Raw genomic sequence first — 23,967 nt, 5'->3', positions numbered from 1 at the left:
AAGGGAACGTGGCTCCTTACACCCCACACGAACTGCACTAAGGTTGTTGGGGACACAACATGTCCTGATCAAGTAAGAATTTTCGGCTTTGATTTTCTCATACCTTTCATATTTTGTTTTCTATTTTCAATATTTTTTTTATAAAAATTAGTAAATTAGAATGAAATTTTCATAAGATATTTTGGTAAATTAGAATTTGAGATTTCAATTTACGTGTTTCAGTTTCAAATCATGAATTCAAAAAAATTACAAGATAAAAGTAATGATTTATTTAAATTATGTACCGTTTGATTGAATTTGGAGAGTATCCCATATATGTTAAATTTGAGATAATAATAAAGTCTCACTTTGGTTAATTAAATTTGAATTAACGATAGATCTTACATTAATTAATTTTTTATGAGTATCCTAAACACATATGTATAATAAAGATTTCTTTTATTATCAATTGAGTTTAGATTGAATATTCGTCATTAAATTCAACCCGTAAATTCTTTTCATTGAATAATTTTGTTTCAATATCTTTTTTCGACCAATAACTCTTAATAAACCCTTTATCCTTTCTTTGTTTGTTTCGTTTTTTTTGTTTTATTGTTTATCATATTGTAACTGTGAATTATATAATTTTGCATTTACGGTTATATACAAGGAAGGTTGTTACATATTATATAAATCGGTGAAGTTACTTTCTATACTTCAATTTTTTATTAAAGGAAAATAAAATTAGTACCTTCTAAAGAGATATTCTCCCTCACATATCTAATAAACAATAATGTACATATATGTTGCTCATAGATTTAATAATTGGACTCTGTCAATCCAGAAAGTTCTTATATTAAAGTTCCTAAAATAAAAAGCAGCAAACTTTGACCAAGAGTATAATGCTATATTTATTCAAAGCTTTTGAAACTTGAATCACCCAAATTCAATTAAATAATTTATATAATTTCCAAATATATATCAGATAAATGCAAAAAAAAAAAATGGTGTTTGGGTTCTCAGACTGAGTCAAGGGCACCAGTTATTATTTATTAAAAAAAAAAAGACACCAATTCTTTCGTTTTATCAAATATTTAAAATTGAAAGAAAGAAATTTGAAGTCAAAACCTTAATTAAATAAAGGGTTATGTTTATATTTTTTATATTGGTAGTACACAAGCTTAGTGAAAGCTATAATAAAGTTTAGTATTGAGTCTTTTCACATAATTAATCATGATCATCATACCCAATTAAACTTCGTTTTAAAAAAAATGTAATTATTGCCTTAAATCCAATTGCCTTACTCATGATTAATTGTATGAAAACTTGAACAAAACATCTAGAATTTTGGGGAAAATTCAATTCCCATTCAATGAATTGAAAATTCTTGCATGAATATTTCCCCAATATATGGTAATCAATGATTTTGGGGAAAGTAATTGATAGTATGGATCATTGAGATAAGGCTGAGAATGCAAGGTTTACCACTTGTTTTCTCATTTTTTATAAATATCTGAGAGATCAATGGCATTATATTTTGAAAATTTTATGTTTAATTAATTTGTCTTTTTTAACTATGATAAAGAGATCAATAATTATATACTTTACAAATAACAAAATAAAAACGATAAAATTTAAGAGAAATAGATAATCATTTTATACATTATCGATGGAGTTTTCAAAATACAATGTGACAATATTTATAACATCGCATGCAAAATTTAAAAACTATATGATCAATTCGTAAAAAAATTAATATCGAAAAACATTTCTCATACCCTTAAGACTCAACCTCAATGGATTTGGCAATATAATTTGTTGTCAATTGCGTAATGACTAGGATGAATGGGAGGGGTGAAGTCTACATCTTTTGTCTTTTATTTTGAGGGCTAATGAACCTGAATTCTCATACATTTGGTAAAGACTTTGACAATGATGTTAAACTAGCTGCTGCTTCTCTTTATTATCTATTTACTTATTTATTTGGGTCAAGTTCTAGAAAAAAAGAGAATAAATACATGGGTTTTCTTTAAATGGAAAATTAATTCTAGCATGAAACCATGCATGGGAATTCTATAACCAAAATACGGAGCATATAACTATTTTTCTTTAGAAAAGTAGACATTAAAATTAAATATTTCAAAATAAAATTCATAAATTATAATAAAATATATATTTTTATTTTTTAAAAATTATTTTTATCGAATCAAATATTGAAATAGTATATAATGATAATTCCTTTTTATAAACCAGACTACCTAATAGTTATTTTTTATTTTATTTTGTGAACCAAAACTTGCCACAAAACATAAAATTGACAAAAGAAATGGTCAAATCAGAAAGAACAAAGTTCAGCTAGATATTCTTGTGTGATTAATTTTTAATTAGAACTAGTTTAGGATTTTGATTAGTGACTAATTAATTTAACATAATATTTTTCATTGATTTGGAATGAGGATTCATTCAAACCCATTGCACCTGTAAGCATATACTATACCGTTTTGATTGTATAAACAGTTATTTACTGCACAAATAAGAATCTGCTGATAATTATTAAAAATAGATAGTCTGTAGGAAAAATAACATCAAAGATATTTTAATGGCATTAAAAGATGTTATTTAAAATAAATAGAATAAGTCATGATTAATTAGTAAAAGGACAACCGTTTTGGTATGTAGGACATCATGAAAATATTGCAATAATAGAACATTTCATTATCAAAGACCAACCAAACATTGTTTTTTCATACCTACATGAAAATATATAAATATATATATATATATTCCATTTTATCCCTTTTTTTAACTTAATAAGAAGTGGTCTAATTCAAGAAAAATTCTCTGCAGATAAAGAAATATTAAATGTCTTCCCCTGTTCAACAGAGTCCAGGGGAGCTGTGCAAGTCAAGATGGAATGGTGATGGATAACAAGTCAACAGAGTTCATGGCATGCTTTGTTTGATTTAAAGTTTGAACAAGAAATGAAACTTCAAGCTAATGGGTTTTCATTCCTTAATCAAAATCACCCCATCAACAAAACCAAAAATCCCTCATTTAATTACTACTCCCATCTAAAAGATAGGCATCTTGGTTTTGCACAAAAGGAAAAGTTGATAAACAAGAAATTGAACAAAATCAAAACTCAGGTTTCACAAATATGACACTAGAAAGTAGAACGGTAAATGGATTTGTAAATAGAATCCTATCTGAAAGATCCTAGCCTACACCTTAATGGCATACTTCCTCATTGGGAAGTACATCTCCCTCTTCTTCTCCCGTTCAGTCTTCAATGATGCCTGGTGGCAAGCAAAAACTGATGTTCAGGTACAACAGGACAAGGTATCCAAATAATGAATAAACTAAAAAACACTATAAGTTCACTGAAGACTATGTATTATCTGAGGGTCCCAACAGCCGAAGAATTAATGAGATGAAAGTCGTACAAGAGGAATTAATATTCTTAATCAGGGCATACACAGCATCCATTGGGCCAAATTTTAAGGATGATTGGCCCAACGGAACATATGTCATTCAAGTTCTACACATTCACAAAGATGGATAGGAGCATGTCAGCAGAAAAAGTGCAATTTTAGTTTTAACTTGATAAAAAAAAGCTAGAAAAAAAACGATTATAATTGATAAGAATAAACTATAATCAGGCCTGTCATAACCAACTCAAGTGCCATTACTCAGCGTCTCCGCAACGTGTGGAATGTATCTCATCTTTTAAATACGAAAAATGGAGGAATGGAGATCAAAATTCAAGCAGTTTTCAATTCTATATGAACTTGAATTTTCAATAATGCAGACAATTTTGATAACCCAAAACTGACAAGAAGAAATGAACAGATACCTATTAACCATGCAATATCGCAAGCATAACCAAAAGGATGTTATTACCTGGTGCTTGGTAAGCCTTCTCCTAATGGCTCTGGTCTTCTTAGGACGCAGATCAAGGGGCAAGAACTTCTTATTCTTATATGCCTCCCTCAGTGCGGCCTTCTGCTTCTGTGAGATTACTGTCAACACCTGAGCAATTGACAGCCTCACCACCTTTCTGCATCCATACCAACACCAGACTCAGAACAACATACCAAAAACAGTGAATCCAGAACCAGAACATTGATAAACCACATCAATTAGGGCTAATCTTCTCAAGTAAGAAGCCATAAATGAAACTCATATAAAAGCACTGCAAATGTAAATTTGCAAACCCACATATTCATATGTCCTAACTTGCTCTTAAAAAGCCTAACTTGCCATCAAGCCATTTCAAGTTCGCTTTCGCTACTTTCTTCTTGCTTCTTAAAAAGTAGCTAAATGATCATATTTAAGTAAAAAAAACCGAGCAAACAGCTAAAATAAACATCAATTGAAACTTAATTGTTACATATAATGTAGTTTGTTATTCATGAAAATTAATTTCTTATTTTGAATCCTTCAAAAACTATCAAGTAACTTTTTTATCAAAACAAATTTTCACAATTATGTCAGAAGAAATCTTTCATTTCATCCATTTATTCATTATTAATCAATTATACTTTTTTCTTTCTAGCATTTACTTTCCCTGCATAGCAACTTTTTACGAAGCAAAAAGCAAGTAACAAATGCAGCAATCAAACAAGCAAAACCTTGGTTGAAATAAATGAATACCCTTTTCTACAAATAATCTAAAAAAAAAAAAATTCCACACCCAATTAAACATAAACGTAAGATCCATAGCTAACTCATAACAAAACAAAAGATAAATAGAAAAAGGGAGGGAGAGAGAGAGAGAGAGAGAGAGAGAGAGAGAGAGAGAGAGGTACATCTTGGAAAGCTTGTTAGGTGCGCCACCGGTAACTTTAGCAACGCGAAGAAGAGCAAGTTCAGCCTTGAGATCTTTCAACTGAGCCAAAAGCTCAGTTTTTGATTTCTGTCTCAACTCATGGACCTTGATTCTCGCTGTTAAATTTTTGTTTTTATTGGAATTTCCAAACAAAACATGAAACAAAAATTAGAAACATGAAAAACCCAATCCTGGTTTCCTTAGAAATCACGAGAACATGTAAAAAAACCAGCATTTCTAAGGGTTTTGGACTAGTTACCCATTGCTCCTTTCGCTGTTCTTCTGCTGGGACTGCAACGGCGGTTTCCTCGCTGTTCTTTTTATGAAACCCTAAAAGTAAAGGGTTTTTGTCATTTCATGTATGAAGCCTATTGGGCTTGATTTTTAATGGTTTTAAGAAATTAGGTTGTTAAATTGGGCTTCATTTCTTTTGGGCTTAATCTGATTTTAAAAAATTGGGTTAAATTCGGTTGTTTAGTTGGCTTTATTGGGCTTGTATAGGCTTTAAAATTGGATCCAAAATGATCAAAAATTGATCCATGAGTCGGGTTAGGACGAGTTAGTTTTGTTTTATCGAAGTATTTTAGTGTTTGTAATTGTAAGTGTAGATGTCACGAATCTTACATCAATAAAATATGAAATAAATTGTAATATTTTTTTTTATTTTATAAATATATTTTTTGAATTGAAAACATAAATCTATGCTATGCATTTTTAATCAAAAAATTAAGTACGAATTTTTCATTTTTTTAATAAAAACAATGAGAATTTATGTTTTTCTTAGCTTTATTGATTTCCTTTCTTAGAAAAGCTTTGATATTTCATTTTTCATTTTAGCAATCAATTTTGGATAATTTGATTTAATGATAACTTCAAGAAATGTTTTACTAAAAAAGGTGATACATACATAAATATAAAGAGATTCGTAATAATTTTTTTTATATTTTTTAAAGATACCCATAATATTAGTTGAAAAATAATTTGATGCTTATAATATATGATATAGAATCAAATGCTATCTTGCATGGATTTTTTTTTTGTAAAAAAAAATTGAATGTTACATTTTTAAATTATAGATGTCGGTCACAACACCCTTAAGAATAAAGCAAAAAAAAAAAAAAATCATGAACAATATCAAGGACAAGCTACTCATCATGTGATGATCCAAGTAGCTATGTCACTAATTAATCATTGAGATATACTCGTGAATATATATATATATATATATATATGTAATAGTTTTGAAATATCGTTAAAATTAATTTAGAAGTATGACTAATAATAGTGTTTTTATTATTAATTTTTCTCTTTTTAAGATAAGTTTAAAAATTCATTTTGTTAGCTAACCACCTATTTTTAAAAGGGGGTTAATAGACAACTCTTTCCCCACTTGTCTTCAAGAAAATGATGTCATGAAAATGATATCTATCTTACATTTAAATAATGCAACAAGGAAAGAAAGTGACTTTATAATATAGTATTAGAGGTCTAAAATGGTTTAGTTATGAGTCATTATAATATTTCATTATTGATATCTCTTCCATTAATAAGTTTTGACTAAATCTGTTTCTTTAAATAATTAAATGAAAGAAAGTGATTGTATCATTTACCCTTTGCTTGCATTTGCATACTTTAGTTATGAGTCATTATAATAATACTGTTGTAACTCTTTTTGACCAAGCTTTCCTTTACAATTATTTGATTTTTTTAAAATTAGTATTGTTTAATATTTTCTTGCTTCCACTTAACTAATTCCTTTATAATATATTCTCTTCATGAAATTCTCTCTATTTGAAAGAATTTTTAAAATTTTTTGGGTACAAAGATAGCAGTGTGGTTTATTCGTGGTGGAGGGAAGATGATGTGGCTGTCACTCTTGAGTTTTTAATTTTTTTTATTATTGCATGTATAAAATTTGAGATCATTTAATCATAACTTTATATGATTACCTTTTTAACTACTCTTCATGCGAAGTTCTGAACCTGTAATTACTAGTTTATATTCTTCATCAAATTCATCGCTTTCATAAGCTTTATTCTCTTTTCAAATTGAAAAGTTCATAATTTAATAGTAAGATACCTGATTAATTATATAACTTAAGCTTCATTGATTAAATAGAAAGCAATTTTTTTTCTAATCTTGATAGTTTTCCCACTACCTCGACTAGGCTTTAGGACAAGTCACCGGCCAACAAAAATTTTAATTAGAAAGGTTCCCCCCACCCAGAGCCAATTAAGCAATTGCCAAGCCCTCTATGTCCTGGTTTCTATGACTTTCTCTAGCGGTTTATTGGAAGAGAGAGGCACAAACTTTTGCTTGGGTTGCTATATATATAGGATGATTCATGTATTTTTATTACTTTAACCATTGGCTTGTAACTCCTAATTACCTTCATCTCCATTATAATTTTGGATATATTCAATGGCAATCTTTGTTTGTGAAATAAATTATAATTTCCCATTTACATTTGCTTTCATTTCAATAGTAATTTTTTCCCTATAAATAATTCTTCGATTCTTCTTTATATAATTATGTATAATAAATTTCAGATAACATTATAAAGGATAATTTTCTTCTATCTCAAAATATCAAGTTCAAATAGTTTTTTATCCCGTCATTATTTTTGATTTATCGATGATTTTTAACATTGAATTTAAGTTAGCCCTAGGAACAAATCATTTAATATTGAAAGGAAAGTTCTAAAGTCTTGGCTTAGATTACACGAATTGAAGGAGCAAAAAGAGCAATCAAGCCTTAGGATCTGGAATTTAACATTTACAATGTTACTTAAAGTATAGATGTAGTCCCCATCTTACTTAAATGAATGTATTAATCATCAAGAGACATGTAGATATTATATATAGAAGCTATGGACAGATTGAATTTCCATGTAGGTGGGAGTGAAGGAGTTCAATATTTCCCATTCTAAGCAGAAATTTGGATTCGAACCCTAATAAAATTCCAGGGTTATAATATTAACAAAATCCTGACATGTAAATTGGACCGACATAGTGTTTTAGAAGAGATAAGTAAAAATAAGATTTATATTTGTTAAATACACATAATATTAAGTTATACTATACAAATTTCATCCGATAATTGAGATTTTTAAGATAAAATCTTACTTGTCTGGGTATCTTGTAAAGGACAAAAAAAAAATAAGATGGCACTAAAGATATGTTTTTCTTTAACAGACAAAAGGAAAACATGATTGATCAATGAAACCAATACAAGTTCACATTAAAGAAAAGGAAAAAAAATAATAATAAACTGTCCAATATTCTTTGCAGGCCCTTTCAATTATTTTAGATTTTGATGTTCATCAGCTTTTATACCTATCTCTAAAATCCAATCAGTAAATTTTATCATGTGCTACAAAACTGCTGTGAAGGAAACCACATTGCTGGTCCATTATGCCTGCTGCAGAGCTGTATAAGCACATGGAATTATTGTACGAGTTCTGAACATTGTAGGACAAGGCTGCTTAAGGCAAAGCCTCTGGATGTCTCATTTTAACTTTTTCCTCTTGGGTTTTGCCTTGTTAAACATGTGATAGTTGTTGAATCTGTACATTCAAAGATACCAGAGAGGTCATCTGAATACAAACAAACTGATTCCCAATACATGTTAGACCTTATCATATAGATAAGATTGAGATGGGATGGGAGTATGCTTCATCCTGTCTGTGCTCTCTATGGTTCTCTCCTTTTCACAATTCTTTCATTTCAATTTTTTATTATGAAAAATAGATTGAATGAATTCGAGCCCTTCGGATTACTTTAGTATCCAATGTATTCGTGTGTGTGTGTGTGTGTGTATGACATAGAGTTTTTAACAGGTTAAGGGTGAGCATCTGTTTGATCGAGTGGTTCTAAAGTCGGGATCACGAATCATTTATTTTAAAAGCTTTGAACCCCAAATTGATTTATGCTTTGATAATACTGATCTTGTGATCAACCTTACGATTGAATGCAATTTAATGTCTACTCTAAATCTTATAATTTTCTAGAAAATTAAATAATTAATATAAAAATACATCATTATCATAAGTATAAATTGCAATCAAACAATATACCAAATTCATGAATGTGACAATACAATCAGGTTATAATTTTCATTGTAATTCATCTATTGTTAGATTTTACTAGTTTCAAAGTTTTAGCATTTTGTTTAGTGTTGTTGGTAAATTTCTTTAGTTATTCATTTATTATTTATAATGAATATAAACATTTCAAGTATGTAATTATTTTCAGTTAACGATCAAGTTCTTTAAAAAGACATTCTTTTTATGGATTCAAGTCTTACAATTTACAAATATTTAATTTATTTTGCATTTAGTTTAAAATCGAAACAAAATTTGGTTTTGTGGTCCAATCCTTTAATTCACTTCAAGTCACAAAATCACCTTAAAATCAAACCAAACCCATTGATCCTAGAGTGATCTTAAACTGTTGTTCAGTCTTATAATTAATGATTGAGTCTCATATATGTGAATGATAATGATAATATATATAATTCTATATATATAAAAATAATAATAGTAACAATTACTCAATATCGATTATTTAACGAAATCTATCATTCTATTGATTTTTATTTTCAATTTTAATTTCAATTTAATCAAATTTCTATAATCTTTTTAACTTGTGAAACTCTATTTAAATCTTATACCAGGAAAAAAAAAATGCCACATGTTTCCTATACTGTGTGTATTAATATAAAAAAGTATTAATGCTTTAATGCTTTGCACAAATGAGCTGAAGAAACTCGTGTTGAATTTAAAAGTACTTAAACCGTGTCCAAAGGGCAAAAAATGTGATTCGGGTGTCTTCCTTTTTTACTTTTTTTCCCTTCTCAAGCTTGAAAAGACAGCAAAAGGGCTACATTAGGAAAAAACAGAGAACAGAAATAAGATATAATAATATATTTTCATTTAAGATTTTTACAGGTCGGCATGTAACGGTCCCATTAATTTTTTTGATGCAAAAATTAAGAAAATAATTTACACATTGGAAAAAATATTTCACTTTTTATCAAACTTATGCTTCTTCCCAAACTTGACTTGTTTTGGGATTTTTTCCTATAAATTGAACGTGGCATTACGTCTGAGTGACACTTTGATATCATCAGGCTCATGAGTTAGTTTTGTATAGGACTATAACAAGGTAGAACTATTTAGGAAATTAAGTGCATGTTTGGTTTAACTTTTTTTCAACTTATCTACTTTTTAAAAGTAAAAATTAGACCAAACATAATATTTTGAAAAGCTCTTAAAAAAAGTAATTTTTTTTAAGAACAAAATTTTTAAAAAAAGAGCTTAAAAAAAAGCTCAAATGAGGAGCTTTTTCTTCTTTTTTTTAAAAAATACAAGAAAATTTTTATTTTTATATAAAAATATCCTCATTTGTTAAAAATAATTACAATATTACCCTCTTAAAAAAATACCTTTTATGATAATTTTAGCAAAAATTATAACTTATAAAAAAAATTTATCAAATAACTTTAACTTAATTTTAAAAGTTATTATTTTTTATAAGAGTTTCATAATAGCTTTTAAGTTAGAAAAAAGTCAAGCCAAACAGACTCTAAATCTTTTGTACCTTCAGCCAAGATGTCTCCTTTTCTAACATTGTAATAGCACTTGGTGATGTATTTAGAAACGCTTATTAAGTCTTTAAAAGGAAACTCTTTAGGGAAGGAATATCCCCATCTCATGTCTTATAACGATTCTTGATGATATACTTGTAAAATCTCATTAACTCTTTATAGAAAGTGAGTAGTTGATAAATTATTAGGTTGCCTCATTGGTAAAGATATGTTTGTAGCAAACCATTTAGAGTTGCCTCTATGACCCAACAATGATGCATCTTGATTCGTTTGTACTTATCTCGATGCTAATAAAACATTTTCTTTTCTTGGCTCAAATGATTGCATACATGGCAATCATTATACTTTATGATTTCGATGTTACGTTTTCCTAAACTAATTTCTTGCTATTATTAGTGTTTACCTAAATATAATTAAGTTATTGATTGGCTTATGTGGAAGCGTCTATTTAATCGTTACACGAAATATTGCATACTTAAGTGAAGAGAATAATTTGTGACAATTATATATTTTTAATTTTATTAAGATAATTGTACAAATTTATATAGTTATAATATAATAGTATTAGATTACTAGTTAGTTAGTTAGTTGGAGTACAATACCTAAATTTTCAAAGTGGATCAAGAATTTTTAAAATCTAATAATTGTACGATATAATTAAATCTTAAAAATGGACCAAGTATCTTAAAATTTTAATAATTATATCGTAATTAAATGTTAATTAATGAATGGACGATTGTGATGAAATGAATATTGGAAAAAGCTGAGCAGAAAATTCTAAATAGGTGTGAGCAAAACCAAACCAAATTGATTACTCACTCAAATCAAATACGATTTGAGTAAAATAGTTCGGTTTAATTGATCCATTTGATCAATTAGTCCAAAACGTTTGGTCTAAATGATTTTTTGGTCGGTTCTCGATTTTAAAATTTTTAGACCAATCCACCTATAAGACCGTCTAATTTTTTTTTATATTTTTATATATTAATATATATAATTTTTTATATATGTTAAGAAGAATTGATAATATACTTAAAATATATTAGTTTATTATATGTACATATACAAATCATAATTATAGCAATTTAATTTTAATTATATGTATTTATTTATTTATAAATCTATATTAATATGAAATTATAAGATATATTTTAAATGATATAACTTATATGTTAATATTGTAATATATGATAGTAAATATCCTACATATTAATATGTTATAATTATTACACCTTAATAATATTTTGTAATATAAAATGTTATGAATATATATAATTGTATAAACTTCATATATATACATATAGTTAATTTATACATAAGCATTATTATAACTTATAATAAACTTTACTTATATGATTACACTTAATAACTTTATTAATTATCACCTTAGTTTTTATAACATATTGTTTATAATTATTTATTATTTATACAAACTTTGATATAAAACATTATAGCATATAAGTTGTGTCATTAATTTCATATATACATAATAAAGTAATACATTATATATATACATATATTTAATTACTACATAAGTATGTTGCAATTTATAGTAGACTTTATTTATATGATTACACTTAATAATTTTATTAGTTATTGCTTTAATTTTTATAACATATTGTTTACAATTAGTTATTATTTATATAAACTTTGATATAAAAATTAAAACATTATAACCTATAAGTTGTACCATTAATTTCATGCAGATAATAAAGTAATATATTATATATTCATATATTTAATTTGTACACAATTTGTATATTTTATAATTATGAATGAAATTTATAAATTTTAATATTATAATTTATAAAAAAAAAAAGTGATAAAATTTGATCCATTGGTTTAAAACCAAATCGATTAAACCAATTCCATATTTGATTAGTTTGATATTTCTTTATGTTTGATCAATTTTTTTAAAATATTTGATCCATTTAACTTTTTAAGTATGAGGATCAAATCACTTGATTCACCTTTGAGACTTTGTTGAAAGTTTGCTTGGTCAAAGCTGCCGTCCAAATACTGCTTATGCCCGCGGCTTCTTCCAATTTCTAATCAAATTGCAAACCACAAAATGGAGGATATGATACATATGCATTGAACTCTTTGGATGATTTGGCCTTTAAAGGACTCATCCCATTCTATTCCTCTCACCGCCTACAAAAGTTTTCCTTTGGACACTGTGAAATTAATGATTCCCCCACTTGCTTGGCCTGCCTCCTCCAATAACACTAGTTTTTGCATTAAAACTACATCGGGGTACAGACACCAAATAACTTGAACTACTAATTTTTTTTTTGGGAAAAAGTTTATGAAAAAAGAAAAATGAAAATTTGGGTATTGAGTGAAGTCGGCGGGTATCAAATGGGGTAAGGTGGCTCAGCAATGTTATGATTTGTGCTCAGAGATGGACCAGCAGGCACTGCTCCATTCCTTGTGGAGGAGCTCAGCTTAGCTTTTTTGGATCGATTTCTACCGGTCGGGAGGTCAGAGTCTAAGAGTTTGCAATGTTAGTATAGACACATGTTATGACATATTATGGTATATTTTTATTATTTATCATATTAATTTTTAAATATATTTGATTGACGTACGAGACAACCTTCTAATCTTACTTGTAAAAATCTTTTCGATTATTATAGTTTTGATCTCCTAAGAGAAAGTTTGTTTTCAAAGGTGACCTGACCTTAGGTCTCATACAATAGATAGAGGTAAATTCATTCACTAAAAGAATCAAGTAAATCAAGAAATAAGAATAAAAAAAAAAACAAAGGAAAGAAAGAGGAAAATCAAAGGAAAGCAATAAATATATGGAAGAGAAGGTCAACAAGAGGATGCAAATTGGAAATCAGTGTGAAATCAGCATTGTTATAAACAAGTGAATAATGATACATATGTGCTAAGATCTCACATGGTTGCTATAATGAATCTCTGTTGATCCTATGATGGGTTTGTGGTGTTTTGGAAAATACTCCTATATGTTATTTTATATGCATATATGTTACTAAAATGATCCATTTTTGCATAAATCATTTATAGGTAGGCTCTGTTTGCTCTCTCGTCAATTTTAGTCATCCAAGAAGCTTTATCCAATTAAAAATTTCCAAAAAAAATTATATATATTCATAATTTAATTCTAATTAAGCAACAGTATTATAATATAACTCTTTAATCAGGTGTTGTAATCTAATTAGGTAATAGTGTTGTATTATAACTCTCACTGAAGAATTTATATGTTTATATATTCATTCAATGTCATAGTTTCTTTAGCTATAAAAAATCCCAGATTTAGCCATGGCAGTTTACAAAGTAGACCAAAGCTTCTACAACCCTTCAAAAGGCAGCAGCAAAGAAATTATTAGGGTAAGAGAAGCTTGTGCCATGGCTAATTAGTAATTTTCTTTTTTGCTTGGTGTTGTTTCTATATTAATTTGGACGTAGATATGAGAACTAGTTAGGTGTTGTTTCTATATTAATTTGAACGTAGATATGAGGCCTAGTTAGGTTATACGACAACCTATGGCACCTTTCCTTATGATTTGAGATCTTTGGTTATGTTATTTAATTGTTAGTAATCAATAAAATTTATTTCTTTTTTTCAAAAAAAATATATTATAATTAAATCTTAATTAATAAATGGACGATTGTTATGAAAAACATTATCGAAAAATGCCGAGGCAGAAAGTTCTAAAAGGGTCAGGGGAGCATCCATTTGAGACTTTGTGAAAGTTTGCTTTGGTCAAAGCTGCCGTCCCAATGCTGCTTATGTCCACGGCTTGTTCCAATTTGACACTTTGGGATAGGATATATATGCATTGAGCACTTTGGATGATTTGGTCTTTAAAGGATTCATCCCCTTCTATTCCTCTCTAACTTCCTATAAAAGTTCTCCTTTTATACACTTTGAAATTAATGATACCCCCACTTGCTTGGCCCTGCTCCCTCTAATAACACAAGCTTTTGTATTAAAACTAAATTGGACAGGCACTAATGAAGTTGTACTAATAATTTTTTGTTTTGGGAAAAAATCTATGGAAAAAGAAAAAAGAAAATTTGGGTATTGGATATATTAGTGCAGAGACATGGTATGATAGTTGTAGAGTGCAGTATTTGATTTGCAGAATTGATAGTTTGTAAATTCAAATCCTGTATTGTAAAATCTTTTTGATTTTTATTGTTTTGATCTGCTAAGAGAGAGTTTGTTTTCAGAGGTGACCTCACCTTAGGTCACATACAATAGATAGAGGATCATCCACTTAAAGAATCAAGCAAATCAAGAAATAAGAATAAAAAAAAAGGAAAGACACAGGAAAATGAATAGAAAACAATAAATATATGGAAGAAAAGATGCAAATTGGAAATCCGTATGAAATCAGCAATCTTGTAAACAAGTGACCACTAATACATATGGGAAAAATAATAATAATAATAATAACAATGACAACTCTTCACTAATTAATTAATTGGATTACATCATTTTTTTTCCTATGATGTTATGTTAAGTCCTCCCATTCATTCCTTGTAATTACTTTTATTTTATTTTCTTTTTAAGTAACATATTTTGGATCCAATTTCTTACTTTTGAAGAAATCATGTTACACCAAAGTCACATCAAAGCATTACTGATAAGCCTCTAACCTCATCTTATGAAAAATAAAATATATAAAGATTGAATCCCAAAATTCATGTGAACTTCCCCTTAAACTTAATTAATTATAAGTTTAATTATACACGTATATATTTTGAGAGATTCAAACCCTTTAATCCCAAGTGGGGTAGAAGTCAAGCAACTTGCCCAAAACCCCAATAACAGTTGTGTACATATATATATATATCCACATCTCTGTATCTATGTATATAAATAACTAAGACTCCCAAACCTCTTTCAACTCCATCAAAACTCTATACTTGTTTTTCCTTTCATTCATTCTCTCTTAAGGCTATATACTTATCTTCAAACGACACGCGTCCTTTGTATACCTTGATCACATCACTTCCCAATATCTTTTCTCTTCCTTAGTTTTTGGTAACTAAGCTGAGCCATAACTTTCTGTCTCTCTCTTCTGCTTGATACCCTCTTCTCTTTTATCTATTGAAGTCTCCAAGCCTGCCAGTCCTACTTTACAACACAAAGAAAACATGGTTTGTTTTGGTTTCTTCTTCCTATCTTTTCTTCTTTTTTTTGTTCTTTTTTGTGTCTCTTGTTTTTACGTGACCATCAGTTTAATGTTTTGCTATTACTTTCTGTTCTGTTCTCTGACTTTCTGTCTGTTTTTTTTTTTTTTTTTTTTTTTATGTCTGTAGGATCTTGAAAACGGGACTGTTCGATATGAGGAGGTTAGTCTGGCTTCTGGTTCTGGGGTTGTATCAGTTTCTCAATCTGTTTATTTATTTATTTATATTTACTGAACTGGTTTTCAAATAATCTTGCAGGAATATATCATAAACTCTCGAGGACTAAAGCTTTTCACATGCAAATGGATTCCAATGAACGAAGAACCGAAGGGTTTAATCTTCATCTGCCATGGTTACGCCATGGAATGCAGCATCTCCATGAACAGTACGTATATTCTGTTCTTTATGTGCTTCTCTCTCTCTCTCTCTCTCTCTCTCTCTATATATATATATATATATATATATATATACATATATATGCAAAGTAATAGGAAAAGAAACAGAAAAGAATTGATTATCTGATCAATTCTGATAAACCTGATTATGATTATAATCCAGGTACCGCAATTAGGTTGGTGAAAGCAGGATTTGCAGTTTATGGAATAGATTATGAAGGACATGGAAAGTCATCGGGCCTGCAGGGCTATGTCACCAGCTTTGACAATGTTGTAGATGATTGCTCCAATTTTTTCACACAAATATGTGGTAAGGGTTGGATTTTTCCCTTATTTAATTTACTACCCCTTTTGATATCCATAATATTTGAATACATGACAGAAGAGTTTCCAATGCCCAGCCAGAATTGATCAAATCCAAACTTCAAAGTTTTCTCAATTGCGACTTATTTTTCTTGTGTTTTTCTCCATTGAATTTTCAGAGAAAAAAGAGAACAAAAAGAAGATGAGATTTTTGTTAGGGGAATCCATGGGGGGAGCAGTGCTGCTGCTGGTGCATATGAAGAAGCCAGAATATTGGGATGGGGCAGTCTTGGTGGCACCCATGTGTAAGGTACTGTTCCCATTCTTTTTATCTATCTATTCCCTTGGCAAACCGTGATCCTTTCTTTGGCTTTGTCCTATTTAACTCCCTCTAACGTGGGAACCACATTTGGAAGCTTGCTAGCTAGCCCTCTGAATTATGCACATTTGCAAATTAGCATCTAAAGACCTTCATACCCTTTTCGAAAAAGAAAAAAATAATAAATAAATAAAAGAAAATTTGTGTTGACCCAAAATTTTGGCAATCATAAGTGGGGGAATTGTTATTATCAGATTGGACTAACAGAAATTTCTGATAGGTGAACTTGTCTGTGGTATTCTTTCTCCAGAAAAGTCAACAATCCGGGGCAGGAAAAATGAGGAAGAGTTAATTGTCAAAAATCTCACTTTCCCATTACTGTTTTACTATCCAGCTTTAGATTTTTAGGGGAGAATCTTCACTGAATGTACACAGTGAGCTGTTTGGCTTGGAGAATTCAATCCTAGAACTCTAATAAAGCCATCCCTAATGGTTTTCTTGACCCCTCATTTAGGTAATTAGGACCATATTTATCTGGTGGATCATATGGTTTCATTAATTCTTGGAAATTCTTAATTACTCCTAGGTTCAATTAGCAGATTTTTTCTTCTTTTCTGTAGTTAAATGAAGTTAAACATAAGGAGTATAGAGAAGAGTCCTTATCTATTTAGTTGAACTAGTTGTAAAAGGCCTTTCCTTTGTCATATTAAAGGCTTGCTGACTTTAAAGTTAGGACATTCACAATGTCAAACCTTACCTTACATTAGGGACCACATAGCCTCCACTGAGGATGAATTATGCAGCCAATTACATACCTAATTACACATTTCTTCTAGATCATGTGTTTCATTTACTTTTTTCTGTAGTTTGGAATCCATAGACAGATTGTTCAAAGTTTGAACAGCTGTTACAATGGAATAAACTATCCCATAGGACTTTGATTATTGTGCTGATTTTTGCTTAAACTTCTGGCAATTACATATCAGGGTCTAGATCAGACTCCCCCTTCCAAAAAAAAAAAAAAATTGTTATCTGATTTAGGATCAGATCTAAAGATTATTTCAAACCAAAGGAATCTTAACATTATTCTATTTATTTATCCACAGATTGCAGATGAAATGAAGCCACATCCACTGGTCATAAGTGTTTTGACAAAGCTTTGCAATTTTATTCCAACCTGGAAAATAATTCCAAGTAAAGATGTCATTGATGCTGCTTTTAGAAGGCCTGAGATAAGAGAACAGGTATTTTAATTTCTCCTCCTATAGATAATAGTCAATTTGTATATACACTCAGTTTCACTTTTCAACAATTATGGTTTGTTTTCAAGATTTGAATTCGAAACTTTCAAATAGAATTCCAAGTTGGTGTATTAATGGCAATAACTTAATTAATTAACAGATTAGAGCAAACCCATATTGCTACAAAGGACGTCCTCGTTTGAAAACAGGCAATGAACTTCTAAAGACCAGCATGGAGCTTGAACAAAGACTTAATGAGGTAATTTGTTAATTAATTGTTACCTTAAATTTTTTTTCTTTTTTTTTATTGTTCCTTATTAACCCAGAAATTAACTCAACGCTTTGGTTGGTTTTCTTTTGATTATTTATCAGGTTTCATTACCATTTATAGTTCTCCATGGAGGAGATGACAAGGTAACAGATAAAGCTGTTAGTCAGCAGCTGTATGATGTAGCAGCCAGCTCAGACAAGACTTTCAAGCTGTACCCAGGGATGTGGCATGGCCTGCTTTATGGGGAGACACCAGAAAACATTGAGATTGTGTTTGCAGATATCATCAACTGGTTGAATCAGAGAACTGAGTCAGGAAACTCAAGGCTGGAGAGGGAATTGAAGCATCAAAATGATGAGTTGTCGATGTCAGAAAACAAGGAACAGATCAGTAGTTAGGCGCTGAAAAGCATTTGTTGCTCAAAACCTGTTTAGCTGATGTAAAATTGTAAAGGGAAATAATAATTTTTGTGTCATATTTATAGATTCAATTAGTGGAGAAAATGTTAGATGTGCGCCTGATAAGTGTGGCATCTTCCTTGCTAGGTATCAAATCAAGCTACACAAAGTGAAACTTTGTCTTACAAAAATCTTTGCAATTAAATTCAAGTTTCTCTTTTTTTTTTTTTTCAATGTGAATGGGCAATTCTTGATAGCAATAGCTATTCCAAATTCAGGAACAGCAGTTGCCAATTTCCTTCTCGTTGTGGGAATTAGCTATTCCGAGTTCAACTTTATACAAATCCTAAGCACCCACCAAACAAGCTGAGGTCCAAATCAAACTATAGGCACGCAACAAGAAAATGTCACTATTGAATGAGTGGCCAGCAATGTTTGATCACTTGTAATAATGACCAACAGAAACACTACCACAAAACACACGCATGCACTAATTTTAATCATCCCTAAACCCATTATCCAAAGCACCATTAATCAAGAATCATGGAAACAAAGAACCTCCATTAACCTGAACCTCTTACCTTTTTGCTGCTATTGTGTTTTTAACCTTCTTTATTTCACTGAACTTTTCCACAATTTTCTCCTCACTGCCTCCCCTACCCTCCTATACCCATAAATCACCCTATCTACCAGTATTCTTCAGCTTTAGCTCTTATTAACCCGGTCTTATGCCTCAAATCACTAGCTGTTAGTGAACCATTGACGATTCTTTCCTTCTCTCCCTTGTCCTTTTCTGCTATATTACTACTCATCACTCTTTCCTCCCCTTCGTCTTCAAAATATTTTTCTAACATCTCAGATGGTATCTGATACACTGCTTTGGCCACAACACTTGCTCTTCAATCTCTCCATTCCCTCCAGGTTAACGACTCCTTTGCATTCTTTTTCTCTTCCTGTGTTCCTCCCTCCAAATGGCTGGTCTGTGTCACTTCTTCCATGACTTTGTTGCTTACTTTTGCCTTTGTATTATCTCTTTCTATTTCCCTCTCTCAGTCTGTTGTCTTCCACCCAACCTTCTTCCATTCCTTTTGCTTTGTCCCTTTGCATCATATTTTGCTATATTGACCTCTAATATACAACCCAACACCCATGCATCGTCCAGACTATAGATGGCTCGTTGTGCTTCCCATAACCTTTCAAATCTAATAAACCCAAACTTCCTGCCAGCCTTACTTCTTTTCACTAACTCGTTATTGGTGTACGTTAGAGAAACAAAATGAGCAAATACTAAGCAGTACCTTAACCATATAAACGAGTACAGAAGCTGAAATAAGGCAGTAAGATCTGCAACTTTCAACAATCAGCTCCACACTGAACAAGCTCTAAAACCATATTTCTTATAGAGATTATTTTGTTTACTTTTATTTCAGCTAGCTGATGTTCAAGCAAGAATATTAGATAGCTTGTCTAAGTTGGCTGCCATATCAATCAATGAAGTGCCATGTCAGAATTGGTGATTAAACAAGGAAATATTAGTCCTCACACTCGTTCAAACTACTTTGTAGTTTGCTGGATAGTTTGCCTTGTTTCATTGCAGGCAAAGCCAGCTTTGTTGTCCTAGCTAGTAGCATTTCTTTCCTGCTGCTTATTTTGGAAAACTGAAATCACAATTATCCAAAAATAAAAAAAGTGTCCAAATAACTGAGATGAAAATGTTCAGGGCAGTTCTTGAGGAATAGAAAAAATTTACAAACTATGATATGATATGAATTAGACATTATTATTCTAATTTTATTAAAACAGTAAGCTAAAAATAGCAACATTCATTTTCTAAATTTTGTTGATTGCATCATAAATTTGGGTGTCTTATTGTTTGAGTGATGACACAATATTTATTGCTTTACATGTCGTATTGCAATTTATGGCTAGTCAAGAAATGCCTCCACTTAATTTTGAAATTTTAGATAAGCCAAAATATAATGCAAAGTGGGATTTGGTCACTACTAAAATCTTACTTCAAGTTTGTACGAATAAGATTTGTAAGTGTGGAAATCCAAGAATTTCATTTTGAACTAAAAGATGGAATGTTGTAGTACAAGAATTTAACACTCATGCTAATAAAAACTATACCCAAAAGCAATTGAAAAATAGACTGAATAGTCTAAGGAATGAATAGGCTTTATGGAAACAATTGAAGGGCAAAGAAATAGGTTTGGGTTGGAACCATGAGACGGGAACCATTGAAGTTGATGCCACATGGGTGGGAAGCCAAAATAAAAGTAAGTATTTTAAATTTTATATGTTTCATCTACTATAAATTATTTTGCATATGTACCTTGTTTAAAAGTTTCTTTCTCTTTGATGTTTGTGTAGGTCAATCCAAAATATACCAAATTTCGATATCAAGGGTTGGAACATGCTGATGAATTGGAATTTATATTTGGGGATACAGTAGCCACTAGTCAAAATGCATGGACACCAGCGATGGGTATACAAATTGAAGATAATGCCAGATCTAGCAGAAGAAATGAGAAAAAAAGTGGCAAAGGGTAAGGCAAAAACTGGGATTGCAACAAGCTTGCAAAGAACTTTGGAACGATTGTGCGAGGCAGCAGAAAGTCATAATGCAGCTGAAAGTGCTAAAATTTCAATGTCATCACAAGCCACAAGACAATATAGTATTCCAGAGTGTGTTCGAGTAATGAAATCTCTACAAAATGAGGAGAAATTGAGTGCAGATGAATTTAATTTTGCACTACAATTGATTAAAAAGGAAAAAAATACTCATTTTTATTTCTTTGCAAGATTTAAGTGATAAGCTAAACTGAATTCAATATGAGCATAATTTATCAAAAAATTGGGGTGGGACTAGTTGATTAGTATAGGATTTGATTTGTTTATTTTAGGTTGATGTTGAACTCGAAACTACTTTCTTTTTGTATTTGTGTTACTTGTTCTGTTTAATTAAATTGGTGTTTGAAAGAATTTACCATTATCCATGTTGTATTTATTTGAATTGTTATTTGTACTATTTAATTTGTTTCGAATAATATTTATTTTTTTTAATTGATATACTTGGATTTCTACTTATGTATTTTGATATTATTAAACAGATGTCTTCTAATGAAGTCAAAGCATCAATACAAGTTGTAAAGAGAAGAAAATGTACAAGGTTTTATCAAAACATGTATGGAGGAGCTGCTATAGCAATTGTATATCACATGAAATACTTAATGAAACAAGAAAACAGATTCAATTATTCTGATGGATGAAATTGGGTACGTAAAACTTTACAAACTCCAAGTGAAAGTTATAGAGTGTTTAGGATGGAATCACATGTTGTATTACAACTTACAGATACATTGATAAATAAGGGATGGTTACATCTATCTAAACATATGATAGCATTGGAGGCGGTTGCTATGTTTCTTTGGACTTGTGCACACAACGAAACAAATCGTAATGTCCAAAATAAATTTGAAAAATCGAAAGACACTGTAAGTAGGAAGTTTGGTGAAGTGTTAGATAGCTTATGTTTACAGGCCAATGAAATTGTCAAGGCTTTAGATTTTCAATTTGCAGAAGTTCCATCTAAAATTAAAAATAATTGTAGATATTGGCCTTATTTTTAAGGGTGCATTGGTGCTATAGATGGATCACATGTTCCTACTATTCCTCCTGCAAATGATCAAATTCGTTTTATTGGTCGAAAGGGATATCCAACACACAATGTCATGTTTGTGTGTAATTTTGATATGCTATTCACTTTTGTGGTTGTTGGTTGGCCTAGCACTACACATGACACCCGTATCTTTTCAACTGTGCTTGAAGAAATGAAAAACGTGTTCCCTCACCCTCCAGAAGGTACAACTTATAATTTTTATGTTTAAAGTTTGACATTCTATATATTTATCTCTTGAATTTTTATAATGAACTAATACCTAAAGCTTTAACTTTTTTCTTAGATAAATATTATGTAGTGGATGTTAGTTATCCTAATATGAAAGGGTATCTATCACTTTATAAAGGTGAAAGATATCACATTCCTAATTTTAAAGGTTGCAGTCAGCCAGAAAGTGTAGAAGAAACATTCAACCATGCACATTCTTTGTTAAAAAATGTCATTCAACGAACAATTGGAGTTTGAAAGAATAGGTGGCATATTCTACATGATATGAAGCCATTTCCGTTGATAAAACGGGAAAAGATTATTGTTGCAACATCGGCACTTCATAACTACATTAGACAGTGTGGTGTTATAGATTATGAGTTTGACAAATGTGATCGTTATCCTAATTATATTCTTGAAAGTTAAGAAGAAAGAAGTAATGATGAAGAAATGGGTTCATATATTTCTAGAAGAGCATTGAATGATAGTTACATGGGCAAAGTTCGCAACCAAATAGCTACTGCATTGATGGAAAATAGAAATCGTTAATTTATGAGTTATTTATGAATTATGTGTTACCTATGAATTATTTGTAAAACTCTTTTTTTATGATTTATTATTAATTATAAACTTTTGTTCTATAAAAATACTTTTTATATTTTCAAAAATTTATTTTAAATAGATAAAAAATAAAGTTAAGTTTTTCTATTTTGAACAAAAAAATTTGTGATTAATAGAAAATTATTTATTAAATACCCTTTTTGGTCATTTTAACCAAAATTAGAGTTTATATAAATTATTTTCCCAAACAGCTTATCTATAAAAGAGAGCTTATAAAAAGTAAATTTATCAAACAACTTTAACTTAATTTTAAAAGTTATTATTTTTTATCAGAACTTTATAATAGTTTTTAAGTTAAGAAAAAGTCAAGCCAAACATGCTCTTAAATCTGGCCCAAAATTTCTTATCAACCCTTTACATGTCCTGAGTTAGGTTCGAGTTCGGGTTTGAGATCGAATTTTAAAAAGTTTGTTCGAACTTTACAAATATAATGTTAAATAGTAGAATTTAAAAACTTGATTTGTTATGATAATTTTTGAATCATATTTTTTAAAAATTACAATTAGATATCGAAATAGACTTATTTTAAAAGTTTACAAAATTATTTATGGATTGACTTTATCGAATTTTTTGTATGTATGTGACCACGATATTGTTTATTTACATATATATTTTTCTAATGTTCAAGAAAAATGTATTTTAAATTTCAGATTCCAAAATAATTAACTATCTATATTGTAAATATACTAATGACCTAAGTCAAGTGTAACAAGGCAAATTGGAGAGGCATGAACTAAGCAACACAGCCAAGAACTTGGAAAAAAAAAATGAAATCAAGGCTCGAATTCTCTATTTATCTTCTTTTACTATGCATTGTGTACTTTATGATTATTTATTTTTATATTAAAGTATTATTTTTATAAAATTTAATTTGATTTATTTAATAAATATATTAAACGTGTTGTATTACATGTTTAATAAATATATTTTTGTTTACGTTTAAA

The 23,967-nt window shown here is 29.7% G+C and overlaps 2 protein-coding genes across 2 annotated transcripts; one reads left to right on the top strand and one right to left on the bottom strand.

The window, feature by feature from the left end:
- Positions 1–2,961: 2,961 nt before the first annotated feature.
- On the bottom strand, positions 2,962–5,192 carry LOC18586260 (large ribosomal subunit protein uL29). The gene is made up of 4 exons (XM_007009512.3): positions 5,067–5,192; positions 4,788–4,923; positions 3,880–4,036; positions 2,962–3,275 (listed from the first exon to the last, which is right to left on the bottom strand). Exons 1-4 carry the CDS (start codon positions 5,068–5,070, stop codon positions 3,201–3,203), a joined length of 372 nt encoding a protein of 123 aa, XP_007009574.1. The 5' UTR covers positions 5,071–5,192; the 3' UTR covers positions 2,962–3,200.
- A 10,221-nt stretch (positions 5,193–15,413) lies between these two features.
- Positions 15,414–18,742, top strand: LOC18586259 (caffeoylshikimate esterase-like). The gene is made up of 8 exons (XM_007009511.3): positions 15,414–15,553; positions 15,716–15,748; positions 15,845–15,971; positions 16,145–16,291; positions 16,464–16,594; positions 17,710–17,847; positions 18,005–18,103; positions 18,217–18,742. The coding sequence occupies exons 1-8, from the start codon at positions 15,551–15,553 to the stop codon at positions 18,511–18,513; spliced, it is 975 nt and encodes a 324-aa protein (XP_007009573.3). The 5' UTR covers positions 15,414–15,550; the 3' UTR covers positions 18,514–18,742.
- Positions 18,743–23,967: the final 5,225 nt, after the last annotated feature.

Source organism: Theobroma cacao, chromosome 10, assembly GCF_053813885.1.
Source record: "Theobroma cacao isolate CCN51 chromosome 10, ASM5381388v1, whole genome shotgun sequence".
Taxonomy (NCBI): domain Eukaryota; kingdom Viridiplantae; phylum Streptophyta; class Magnoliopsida; order Malvales; family Malvaceae; genus Theobroma; species Theobroma cacao.
Note: the sequence above shows the minus strand (reverse complement) of the source record. Positions and strands in the feature narration are given on the sequence as shown.